The sequence below is a fragment of the Salvelinus alpinus genome, chromosome 1 (genome assembly GCF_045679555.1).
Source record: "Salvelinus alpinus chromosome 1, SLU_Salpinus.1, whole genome shotgun sequence".
NCBI lineage: Eukaryota > Metazoa > Chordata > Actinopteri > Salmoniformes > Salmonidae > Salvelinus > Salvelinus alpinus.
In genome coordinates, this window is record NC_092086.1 from 64,817,485 (window position 1) to 64,829,760 (window position 12,276).

The following is a 12,276-nucleotide window of genomic DNA, read 5'->3' on the forward strand; positions in this document are numbered from 1 at the left end:
GTCCACAGGTTTTTTCTACTTGAATGCAAACACACACACACACACACACACACACACACACACACACACACACACACACACACACACACACACACACACACACACACACACACACACACACACACACACACACACCATGGACAGTCACACACACACACACACCATGGACAGTCACATCATATTTAGCTTATTTTGATTGGACTAAATTGTTTTTGGTATCTTTTCGTTGTCACTGTATTCGACTAAGCATAGGTTATTTGATGATGTTGAAATGTTAAAGTTAAGAAAAGATAAAGGAGATCTATACAACATTGAAGTTCATTGTACATTGTCCCCACAAAGATTTTAAAGAGATAAATAGATACACATTTTAAGAACCTTATGGACTTCAAAAAGCTGCCATGTACAGTAACCGTCATTGCTTTCCTGGTGGTTCACACTGCTAAATTGGTTGACTTGAAATGAAGTGCCCATTAACAGTGAGTTTGAGCCCCCTTCTATCAAGCATTATTATTCAGGAAAACACTGTTCACCACTGGTCCACACATACGTGACGAAGTGGACGATTATAATAATGCATATAAAATGTGGTACATAGTTAGTGTAGGCCTACACGTCTATGTAATATAGCCTATAGTAGTGACGATTATTTATGTAGCCGTGCCAGTAGCCTGTGTCAGTCTGCAAGAGGGACTCCAAGAAGAACCTTCTCATTAAATGTATTCGTAATCTTAATTTACAAGGTTTAAGCTGCACTTATCTCCTCTTCACAACACATTAACACAATAAATGTAATTGTACTTTTCAAATAAGAAAATATATACACTACATAACCAAAAGTATGTGGACACCTGCATGTCGAACATCTCATTCCAAAATCATTGGCAATAGTATGGAGTTCGTTCCCCCTCTGCTGCTATTTCAGCCTCCACTTTTCTGGGAAGGCTTTCCACTAGATGTTGGAACATTGCTGCAGGGACTTGCTTCCATTCAGCCACAAGAGCATTAGTGAGGTCAAACACTGATGTTGGGTGATTAGGCCTGGCTTGCAGTCAGTGTTCCAATTCAGCCCAAAGGTGTTCAATGGGGTTGAGGTCAGGGCTCTGTGCAGGCCAGTCAAGTTCTTCCACACCGATCTCGACAAAGCATTTCTGTATGGACCTCACGTTGTGCACGGGTTCATTGTCATGCTGAAACAGGAAAGGGCCTTCCCCAAACTGTTGCCACAAAGTTGGAAGCACAGAATCGTCAAGAACGTCATTTTATGCTGTAGCGTTAAGATTCTCCTTCACTGGAACTAAGGGGCCTAGCCCGAACCATGAAAAACAGCCCTAGACTATTATTCCTCTTCCACCAAACTTTACAGTTGATTCTATGCATTGGGGAAGGTAGCGTTCTCCTGGCATCTGCTAAACCCAGATTCGTTCATCGGACTGCCAGATGGTGAAGCGTGATTCATCACTAAAGAGAACGCGTTTCCACTGCTCCAGAGTCCAATGGCGGCGAGCTTTACACCACTCCAGCCGATGCTTGGCATTGTGCATGATGATCTTAGGCTTGTGTGTGGCTGGTCGGTCATGGAAACCCATTTCATGAAGCTCCCGACGAACAGTTTTTGTGCTGACATTTCTTCCAGAGGTAGTTTGGAACTTGGTAGTGAGTGTTGCAACCGAGGACAGACTTGGCGGTCCCGCTCTGTGAGCTTGTGTGGCCTACCACTTCGCGGCTGAGCCGTTGTTTCTCCTAGGTGATCCACCTCACAATAACAGCACTTACAGTTGACCAGGGCAGCTCTAGCAGGGTAGAAGTTTGACTAACTTACTTGTTGAAAAGATGGCATCCTATGACGGTGCCACGTTGAAAGTCACTAAGCTCTTCAGTAGGGCCATTTTACTGACAATGTTTGTCTATGGAGATTGCATTGCTGTGTGCTCGATTTTATACACCTGTCAGTACCAATTTGAAGGGGTGTCCACATGCTTTTGTATATATAGGGTATCTCAGCTAGGATTCAAACTTGCCGCAAACATCAAAAATCAACACTGAGCTATTCATCCAATTGAAAATGTGTGTTTTAGTAACTTTGATTAGCAGAATGTGCTGTTTGACTGCTGATAAGGACGCTCTCATGGAAAGTGTTCTATGACGTCCAACTACATTAACGATTTTAATAAGTTGATACGGAATTTGATTTGTGAGGATAGCATAGGGCCAGAGAGAAAGATGACAAAGTCAAAGATACTGGATTCCCCTATCCATCTGTGGAAAAGTTTTCCCTACATGCCCTACGAATCCAGCTAATCTTTTGAATAAGGTGTAAGAAAACCAGATAACATTAGTTAAATAAAGGTTAAATAAAAAAATTAATTAGTTAGCTAGATACGGTTAGCATGCTAGCTAGCTACATTAACAGATGTCAGTGCCCTACATGTTATTATTTCTCCACTTCACATGGAAATCACCACAACGTTCCCATCCTCAATTCTGGAATTTGTATTAGCAGCCTAATCAAGTCATTCTTCGTAGGTAGAACCTAAAGGACAATTTATGCTATAGGACAGGAATTACGTCGAAATAGGGGCAGCATTTCCCTCTGGTGGGGCCCTTTAAACTTTTTCTAATGTTCGCAAGAATGAGACATTTATGGTCTGTTTACATATATTTCATAGGCTATATATACAGAAAATGTGTATAAAACCTGCATAAACTGTATTTTGAATTATATGACACATTTTGGTGAGAAAATTATTATATTGCACAGATTTCTGATACATCACATGCCTTACTTTTATTTTCCTGCATAAGTAAAAGCAGTAAATGCACCACCTATGCCTCTACTGCCATTTATTCAAATGGAGAATGTGCATAAAGATGGCAGAATTCAGATATGATGCCATTGTTTTAGCACGATTCACTGGATTTTTAAACGACGCCAATAAATTAGCACAATCTACTTTTTTATTTTTAATTGCTGGCATCTTGAAGCTAAAATTCGGGCAATGTATACTCTGCTAATGACCATACAAAAAAAGAGTAACAGAGCAATATACAATACGGCAAACTTAGCAGAATTTGTGGTAAGTGTATGAGGGCCGCCATATTTATTCACCTCCGCTATTAGACTGGTTGGGATTTCTCCCTGACAACAATGGCTGCCATTTCCATACCATTCTGGAACTTTGAGGGTTCATGACATAGTCCCTCTATCAATTGAATAGGTTGTTATCAATAAAATGTCACAATAAGGTGTAAAGCATTCAATTTGCTTGCTAAGTGGCAAGGAGACCCCCAGCTCCGCTAAAACCATTGACAACTGCGTGGCATTGTCAAGGGATTGTTAAATAAATGTTAACTATTTGGTTGTAACATCATCACCTCCTGAAGAGCATAGTCAGAACTACACATTTCTGATTATTCAATGCAAAACAATTGTTATCGGTTTCAGGAAGCTAGGCGTTTGTTGCACATCACTACTTTACAGGAGAGGCATTTGAACGTAATTTTTTATTTATTTATTAAAATGTGTTCTTTGGCAGAAATGCCTTCTGGAACATGTGTACTTTCATGTGCCTTAATAACAAACTTGCATGCAATCTGTAAATACAAATAAAATGGTTAAATTACAAGCTGGCTTGCTAGCTAACGTTACGTGTATGATCTGTGTAGTAATATTATTTGAAATCCATTTGCATTGCTAGTTACAGCCTAATGTTAGCAAGCTAGCTAACATTGAAACTAGTTGGTTAGCTTTAGCTACCTGCAGATTCATACTGTAGAATAATAGTGAAGACATCAAAACTATGAAATAACACATATGGAATCATGTAGTAACCAAAAATGTGTTAAAAAAAATCAAAATATATTTTATATTTGAGTTTCTTCAAAGTAGTGACCCTTTGCCTCGATGACAGCTTTGCGCACACTCTTGGCATTCTCTCAATCAGCTTCATAAGTTAACCTGGAATGCATTTCAATTAACAGGTGTGCCTTGTTAAAAGTTAATTTGTGGAATGTATTTTCTTTTTAATGCGTTTGAGCCAATCAGTTGTGCTGTGACAAGGTAGGGGTGGTACTGTATACAGTAGATGCTGGCAAAAGACCAAGTCCCTATTATGGCAAAGAGCTCAAATAAACTAAGAGAAATGACAGTCCATCATTACTTTAAGACATGAAGGTCAGTCAATACGTGAAATTGCAAGAACTTTAAACGTTTCTTCAAATGCAGTCGCAAAAACCATCAAGAGCTATGATGAAACTGGCTCTCATCAGGACCGCCACAGGAAAGGATGACCCAGAGTTACCTCCGCTGCAGAGGATAAGTTCATTAGAGTTACCAGCCTCAGAAATTGCAGCCCAAATAACAGACACATCTCAACATCAACTGTTCAGAGGAGACTGCGTGAATCAGGCCTTCATGGTCAAATTGCTACAAAGAAACTACTACTAAATGACACCAATAAGAAGAAGAGTCTTGCTTGGGCCAAGAAACACGAGCAACGGACATTTAGACCGGTGGAAATCTGTCCTTTGGTCTGATGAGCCAAATTTTTGATTTTTGGTTCCAACCACTGTGTCTTTGTGAGACGCGGAGAAGCTGAACGGATGATCTCTGCATGTGTATTTCCCACCGTGAAGTATGGAGGAGGAGGTGTGATGGTGTGGAATTCAAGGCACACTTAACAAACATGGCTACCACAGCATTCTGCAGCTATACGCCATCCCATCTGGTTTGGGCTTAGTGGGACTATCATTCGTTTTTCAACAGGACAATGACCCAACACACCTCCAGACTGTGTACGTGCTATTCTACCAAGAAGGAGAGTGATGGAGTGCTGCATCAGATGACCTGGCCTCCACAATCCTCCGACCTCAACCAAATTGAGATGGTTTGGGAAGAGACGGATCGCAGAGTGAAGGAAAAGCAGCCAACAGGTAAACAGCACAAATGGGAACTCCTTCAAGACTGTTGGAAAGGCATTCCAGGTGAAGCTGGTTGACAGCCAAGAGTGTGCAAAGCTGTCATCGAGGCAAAGAGTTGCTACTTTGAAGAATCTAAAATATAAAATATATTTTGATTTGTTTAACACTTTTTGGTTACTACATGATTCCATATGTGTTATTTCATAGTTTTGATGTCTTCACTATCATTCTACAATGTAGAAAATAGTAAAAATAAAGAAAATCCCTTGTATGAGTAGGTGTGTCCAAACTTTTGACTTGTACTGTATATAAACTCAGCAAAAAAAGAAATGTCCTCTATGTCAACTGCGTTTATTTTCAGCAAACTTAACATGTGTAAATATTTGTATGAACATAACAAGATTCAACACCTGAGACATAAACTGAACAAGTTCCACAGACATGTGCCTAACAGAAATGTAATAATGTGTCCCTGAACAAAAGGGGGGTCAAAATCAAAAGTAAAAGTCAGTATCTGGTGTGGCCACAAGCTGCATTAAGTACTGCAGATTTGCCAGTTCTTGCTGTGAGATGTTACCCCACTCTTCCACCAAGGCACCTGCAAGTTCCAAGACATTTCTGGGGGGAATGGCCCTACCCCTCACCCTCCGATCCAAAAGGCCCCAGATGTGCTCAATGGGATTGAGATCCGGGCTCTTCGCTGGCCATGGCAGAACACTGACATTCCTGTCTTGCAGGAAATTACACACAGAACGAGTAGTATGGCTGGTGGCATTGTCAGGCTGGAGGGTTATGTCAGGATGAGCCTGCAGGAAGGGTACCACATGAGGGAGGAGGATGTCTTCCCTGTAACGCACAGCGTTGAGATTGCCTGAAATGACAACAAGCTCAGTCCGATGATGCTGTGACACACCGCCCCAGACCATGACGGACCCTCCACCTCTAAATCGATCCCGCTCAAGAGTACAGGCCTCGGTGTAATGCTCATTCCTTTGACGATAAACGCGAATCCGACCATCACCCGTGGTGAGACAAAACCGTGACTCGTCAGGGAAGAGCACTTTTTGCCAGTCCTGTCTGGTCCAGCGATAGTGGGTTTGTGCCCATAGGCAACGCTGTTGCCGGTGATGTCTGGTGAGGACCTGCCTTACAACAGGCCTACAAGCCCTCAGTCCAGCCTCTCTCAGCCTATTGCGGACAGTCTGTGCACTGATGGAGGGATTGTGCGTGCGTTCCTGGTGTAACTCGGGCAGTTGTTGTTGCCATCCTGTACCTGTCCCGCAGGTGTGATGTTCGGATGTACTGATCCTGTGCAGTTGTTGTTACATGTGGTCTGCCACTGCGAGGACGATCAGCTGTCCGTCCTGTCTCCCTGTAGCGCCGTCTTAGGCGTCTCACAGTACGGACATTTCAATTTATTGCCCTGACCACATCTGCAGTCCTCATGGATCCTTGCAGCATGCCTAAGGCACATTTACGCAGATGAGCAGGGACCCTGGCCTCTTTCTTTTTGTGTTTTTCAGAGTCAGTAGAAAGGCCTCTTTAGTGTCCTAAGTTTTCATAACTGTGACCTTAATTGCCTTCCGTCTGTAAGTTGTTAGTGTCTTAACAACCGTTCCACAGGTGCATGTTCATTAATTGTTTGTGGTTCATTGAACAAGCATGGGAAACAGTGCTTAAACCCTTTACAATGAAGATCTGTGAAGTTATTTGGACTTTTACGAATTATCTTTGAAAGACAGGGTCCTGAAAAAGGGACGTTTCTTTTTTTGCTGAGTTTATTTTTGTAATTATACCCCTTTTTTCGTGATATCCAATTGCGTCCTCCGAAACATGACCCGCCAATACTAATATAATATAATTTATTTATCCAATTAGGCGTACCTAGCGAAGTTAGCAAACATCCCCATTTTCTACATTGTTATAAAGAGTGTTTAATCCCGATTTTTGCTTACAAATCAATTGCATTGATTGATGGACCACGTCAAATTGGCTAGGTAGCTAAGGAAGGATTACGTCAATTTGACTAGTTAACAAGCTAACTTTTAGTGGATAAACTAGATGGCTATATCCAAATATAGTTTCATTTGCTTGCCATCTATAGTGGTGATAGTCGTCCGACTGACAGCTTTACCAGGACAAGGACTTGCCGAATTCAAGCTCCAAAAGCTTAATCTCTGATGAAGCAAGCTAAATGACACGTTGTTTGCTTAGCTAGCTAGCTACATGCCAAATGGATAGGCTACCCTCACGTATCTGAAATTACATGATCAATCGAAAAGCATACAGTTACTTACTGTATAACTATGGTGATAGAGCTAAATGTGGAATCATGTGGAAATGTGTAGTTCTGACTACTCTCTTCAAGAGGTGATGATATTAAAACCCAATAGTTATAACATTTATTTAACAATCCCTTGAATAATGGCACGTGGTTATCAATGGTTTAGCGGAGCTGGGGTTCTCCTTGCTCCCCAGCAGCCAAATCGAACGCTTGGCACCGTCTCGTGACGTTTTATTGACAACAATTTAAAGGACCTCTATTGGCTCAGCCCACACTCAACTCAACGACAGCAGACGTCTCTAAACAAGATCTTTACCATGGTTGCTTTCCTCTACAGTGGAATAAAGAGTATACCCAATGTCAGCTTCACAGTGCAACAGTCAACAATGGAGAAAGTACGTGAACCTACTTTAACACACATCAATAATACATTGGATATAACAAACAATGTTGTCTCAAACAGACATACAAACACCTGAAGCAAACCACATAAACATGACATAAACACACAACTGCACATGGTGGACTGTCGACCCATATGAATGACTGATGGCTCTGAGTGGCAGGTCCTGCAAAGAGGGCTACGTCTCCAAGACAGGCTGGCAGCCAACAGAAGGTGTACATGTAATCAAATAACCATGGCGATGCCTTGGCGACAGACTACTCACACAGATGACGCGGCTCGGGGAACCGATGCTGGAGCCAGGGGGGGAAATGGAGGCCTCAGAGGTACGTCTTAACTGTGGGAACAAACACACACACGCACATGCGTGTCAGAGAAAGCCTGCAGAGGCCAGACTACCGCTGAAGGAGACAGAAACTGACAGAGGCAAACCTCCAACAACAACACCCCTGCATTTACCTCGGATCCTCTCCCTACTGCGAGTCTGCGTGATTATACCCCAGCCTGACACGACATCTTAGTCCAAGAATAGGAACGAGAGGGATTCAGTTCAGACTAAACTGCAGGAGTTTCTAGGAGGATATACTAGTGTAATAGTGGTGTTCTATAGTTGAGGTCAAAGTGTTACTAACAGGAAGGGAGAGAGAGACACAGGGTTCTACTCACCCTGAGTTTCTTCTCCAGCCGCGCTGCTTGTTTACACATGGGATGCCACACCTCGGAACCTGTAGCGGGCACACATCCGCAATCAAACATACTGTTTAAAAAACAACAACTTCACATTCATTCCACCACACAACGGCTATTGCAATTACAATACTGGAGTGGAAGGCCACATTTCTTCTGCGGGTTCACAGCTCAGCAAAGTTTTTACAGTGTGTCGTGTTCGTAAACTTTTTAACACACACCGATCAAACGCGTGTGTTCAGTAGATCAGCACTTCTCAACAACAGCCATACATCAAAGGTGACCTAGAGTACATATCTGAGAGAGGCTTGGAGGCTGAAGTCGTAACTCTCCCTCTCTCTTTTCCCTCTCTCTCCCCTTCCTCTCTCACTCTCTCTCTCGCTCTAGCGCTTTTTCGCACGCACGCACGCACGCACGCACGCACGCACGCACGCACGCACACACACACACACACACACACACAGGGAGATAGACTAAAAGGTTATTTCATTCTAGTTCTTCCTGGGACTGGTGGAAACACTAAACCACTAATGTCATGCTCCTCCTCAGTGCTCCTCAGTGCATATTAACAAATAATGATAATGAGAGAGTAACCAGGTACTTCCTCTCATACATCCGGTTTCCCCAGCCTCTAGGGCGATACACCACTGTTACTGTACGCGGGACTGAGTGGCTGCCTGCCTGGATATCACCTTCCACATCAGAAGCATTGCGGGAAGCCGGTACAGAATGCAGCATTTGGCCTCCAGTCAATTCAATTAGGATTTCATGCTTACAATCTACAGTTAATATCAGTCCTATAAATCTGGCACAGCCATAGATAGGCCTGCAGCACGATCTGTGGGAATCAATAGTCCACCCACCATGCATTTGACACTCAACAGCACCTAGGCCTATCTCCCTCAATCTGTAGTTCGACCCCTTCAAAACTTCCTACATGAATGTTGTGAGGAAGTCTCCTCCCTAGGTTTCCTAACACAACCTCAGTAACCCTATTTGTGAATGAAGAGTTACAGGAAATAAATCTAATTCGCATCAACTTAAATGCATGAACCTTTTACAAAAACGCATTAAACTTGAAAAAATAAATAAATAAAGAATGCTTTTTTTCACCCCACTCTGAAAATAGGTAGAAATACTGTAGCGACACTATCTAAATAGCAAAACCTGAGCGGTAGCAGCCATCAGACAGAGATAATACAGAACAAAGGCTCTATAGAATGTTTTTTTTCTCCACAAATTCGAAATGACAAAGTATCAATGGCAGCCGATGCTGAATAATTTGACAGAATTTACATAAATACACTGTGCACAAGAAAATCATCAACACAATAAAAACTACAACTTAATTAGATATATTTAGGGAAACCGTCAGTGCTGAGGGTGAGACAGAAGTGGTAGTCCGCAGCTTAGTGGTTGAGCAGCATAGTCATGTACGGTATCGTGCTGCTTTGGTCACGCTTGGTTCTGCACCCCTGATGGGTTTCGACATTGTTGAGGACCGGGTAACACGACGAGAGATGGAGGTGTGTTCGGGGACAGCACTTGGTGGTAGGGTAGTCGGATTGAGGAGGGTCTTTGCAAACTCTACGTTCCCCCGATATGTTTGCAGGGAGGGCAGATTGGGGCAGCTGTAGCCGTTGTATTTTATGCCCAGTACGATGGCTATGCCCCCCCCATCTGTAAATCTGAGAATTTTGTTGGATAATTTATTCTAACACCTGAAAGGCTTCTTTCCACCTCCAGTAGGTTAAAGGAAAACATATTATGCGTTTTGCATCATGTGACGCAAAATGTATCATACCGGCTGTATTTCTGTATTTTGAAAGTTATATACTGTATCTTGAAAAACTCGATTGCTGACATTCAAATCATTTTGGGACTATATACAATGGACTAATGAAACAAATACCAAAATATAGTTTTTGGGTGGACTTTTCCTTTAATGTTGTTGAGGAACTTCCAGTGTTGTACAGCTGGGTCGCTTGCTGTGTTGACATATGTAGTGAATATCAGGGGCCCAAGCAATGAGGGCCACGTGGCATGCTCTGTGGGATCAATCTCTACCTTCAACAATTCGCCACTTCTCATTCCAGCCATGCAGTCAGAGTGTGTTGGATTGATTCACTGGCCTTTGTTATGTGGCTGGTAATTGAGTAGCTCCCTGAGCCTCGATCACTCAGCCCTCCTTGATGTCCCCCTCTTAAATGAACCTTCCAGGGGAAACATAACCTTGGGGGCTGCGTGCTCTTGTGTTACAATATGCTAATGTTGTGTGTTAGTGGTCTCGCCGTGATTCAGAGTAGCATGTTAATGATGTGGCGTAGCATGGGTTAGCATTGTCTGACCCCTGGAAGACTGTGGCAGTGTCCATATGCCCTATACAGTGCACTACTTTTGACCAGTAGTGCCCTATATAGAGAATAGGGTGGCCTCTGGGACAAAGACTGCATATAATGATGGAGCTAACGGGCGATGAGAAGCCGGCAGACCACTCTAACAGTCTTCACAGTGAGCTATAGTAGCTGAACAGAGTGTACCGTATTGAGTGGCCATCAGAGGCTCTGTAGAAGAGTCAGTTAAGGCCAGTCTATTCAATTATGTACAGTATCGCTGTGATCAATAATGGTGGGAGACTGTTTATCGAAACTGTCATAATTCAAAGTAATGGCAGGCCAAGACCCTGCTGAATAACAGTCTGAACTGAGGAGTTTGTTCTATTCATCCTATACTGAGTTTTGGAAGTGCATGATGTCTGGAAATCCATTTTAGAGAATGGATGTTACTTTGTTTTAATTTAGGGAAGGGTTATTATCACCAAAGAGCAAATTACCACTGAATGATTGCACAAGTGAATAGGGCTCACCATCAAAGTGCATTGTGCATTAAAGTTCATGATACAGCACATCAAAGTAAATCATGATGTTATTATCGCCGACAGGAAAAGAGCCTTTACTTACCTGTAAGGTACATCTCCTCTCCTTCTGTAAACATCATCTGACAGCGGGCACAACGGGCACAGGTGGGGTGGTAGTGCTTTCCTCCTGCCTGAGAGACAGAGAGACAGGGAGAGAAAGAGAGAGAGAGAAAGAAAGAGAGAGAGGCAGAGAGAGAGAGGCAGAGAGAGAGAGAGAGAGAGAAAGAGGGGCCGAGCGAGAGAGAGAGGGGGGGGGGGGGGGCAGAGAGAGAGAGCGGAGGCAGAGAGAGAGAGGGGCAAATAAAGGGGCAGATAGAGGGGCAGAGAGAGGGGCAGAGAGAGAGAGAGAGGTTAGAGAGAAAGAGAGAGAGAAGAAAAGAGCAACCAGTGAAGAACAAACACCATTGTAAATTCAACCCATATTTATGTTTATTAATTTTCCCTTTTGTACTTTATCTTATTTGCACATCATTATAACACTGTACATAGCCATACTATGACATTTGAAATGTGTTTATTCCTCTGAAACGTGTGAGTGTAATGTTTACTGTACATTTTTGATTGATTATTTCACTTTCGTTTATTATATGTTTCCCATGCCAATTGAACTGAGAGAGACATTCACCCTTTGAATTGAACTGAGAGAGATAGAGAGAGGGAGGGATGGAGGGAGAGTGAGAGGTAGGGATGGACGAAGAGAGAGAGAAAGAGTGAAGGAAAGAGAGAGGGAAAGAGAGTGAGAGAAAAAGATAATAACATCATTGGGAGTGGGTTTCAGAAGATATAAAGACGTTTCCAGCCCAGGTGATTTTAGGCACGGAGGTGAGACGATGGAAGAAGAGAAAGAAGAGAAAAGGCATGGATGTGATGGATGCTACTCAGACACAGCTGCAGTAATTGGACACTCCAATTACACTCTCTTCCAAAGCAATTTCATAATCACTCAGTGATTAAGTCCGTTTCAATTAGCCACTGTGTGTCCAAGGTGTGCCTTTTCACAACGTTTTATACACACTCTCCAGTAGATTCACAGTTCACAGACTTCTCATAGAAAAGGACAGGCAC

At 42.8% G+C, this 12,276-nt stretch overlaps 1 protein-coding gene across 6 annotated transcripts in view; it reads right to left on the bottom strand.

Moving 5' to 3' along the window:
* The window catches only part of LOC139583334 (actin-binding LIM protein 3-like), a 106,239-nt gene that overhangs the window by 32,316 nt on the left and 61,647 nt on the right, over positions 1-12,276 (bottom strand). For all 6 annotated transcript variants that reach the window (XR_011676530.1, XR_011676538.1, XR_011676535.1 and 3 more), the window contains exons 7-9: positions 11,255-11,342; positions 8,274-8,332; positions 7,873-7,944 (exon numbers count right to left, since the gene is read on the bottom strand). Coding sequence is in view for 1 of the 6 variants with exons in the window: in XM_071414319.1 (XP_071270420.1) it covers positions 7,873-7,944; positions 8,274-8,332; positions 11,255-11,342 (219 nt within the window). In the remaining 5 variants the exon portion in view is untranslated. The remainder of the gene's footprint in view (positions 1-7,872; positions 7,945-8,273; positions 8,333-11,254; positions 11,343-12,276) is intronic.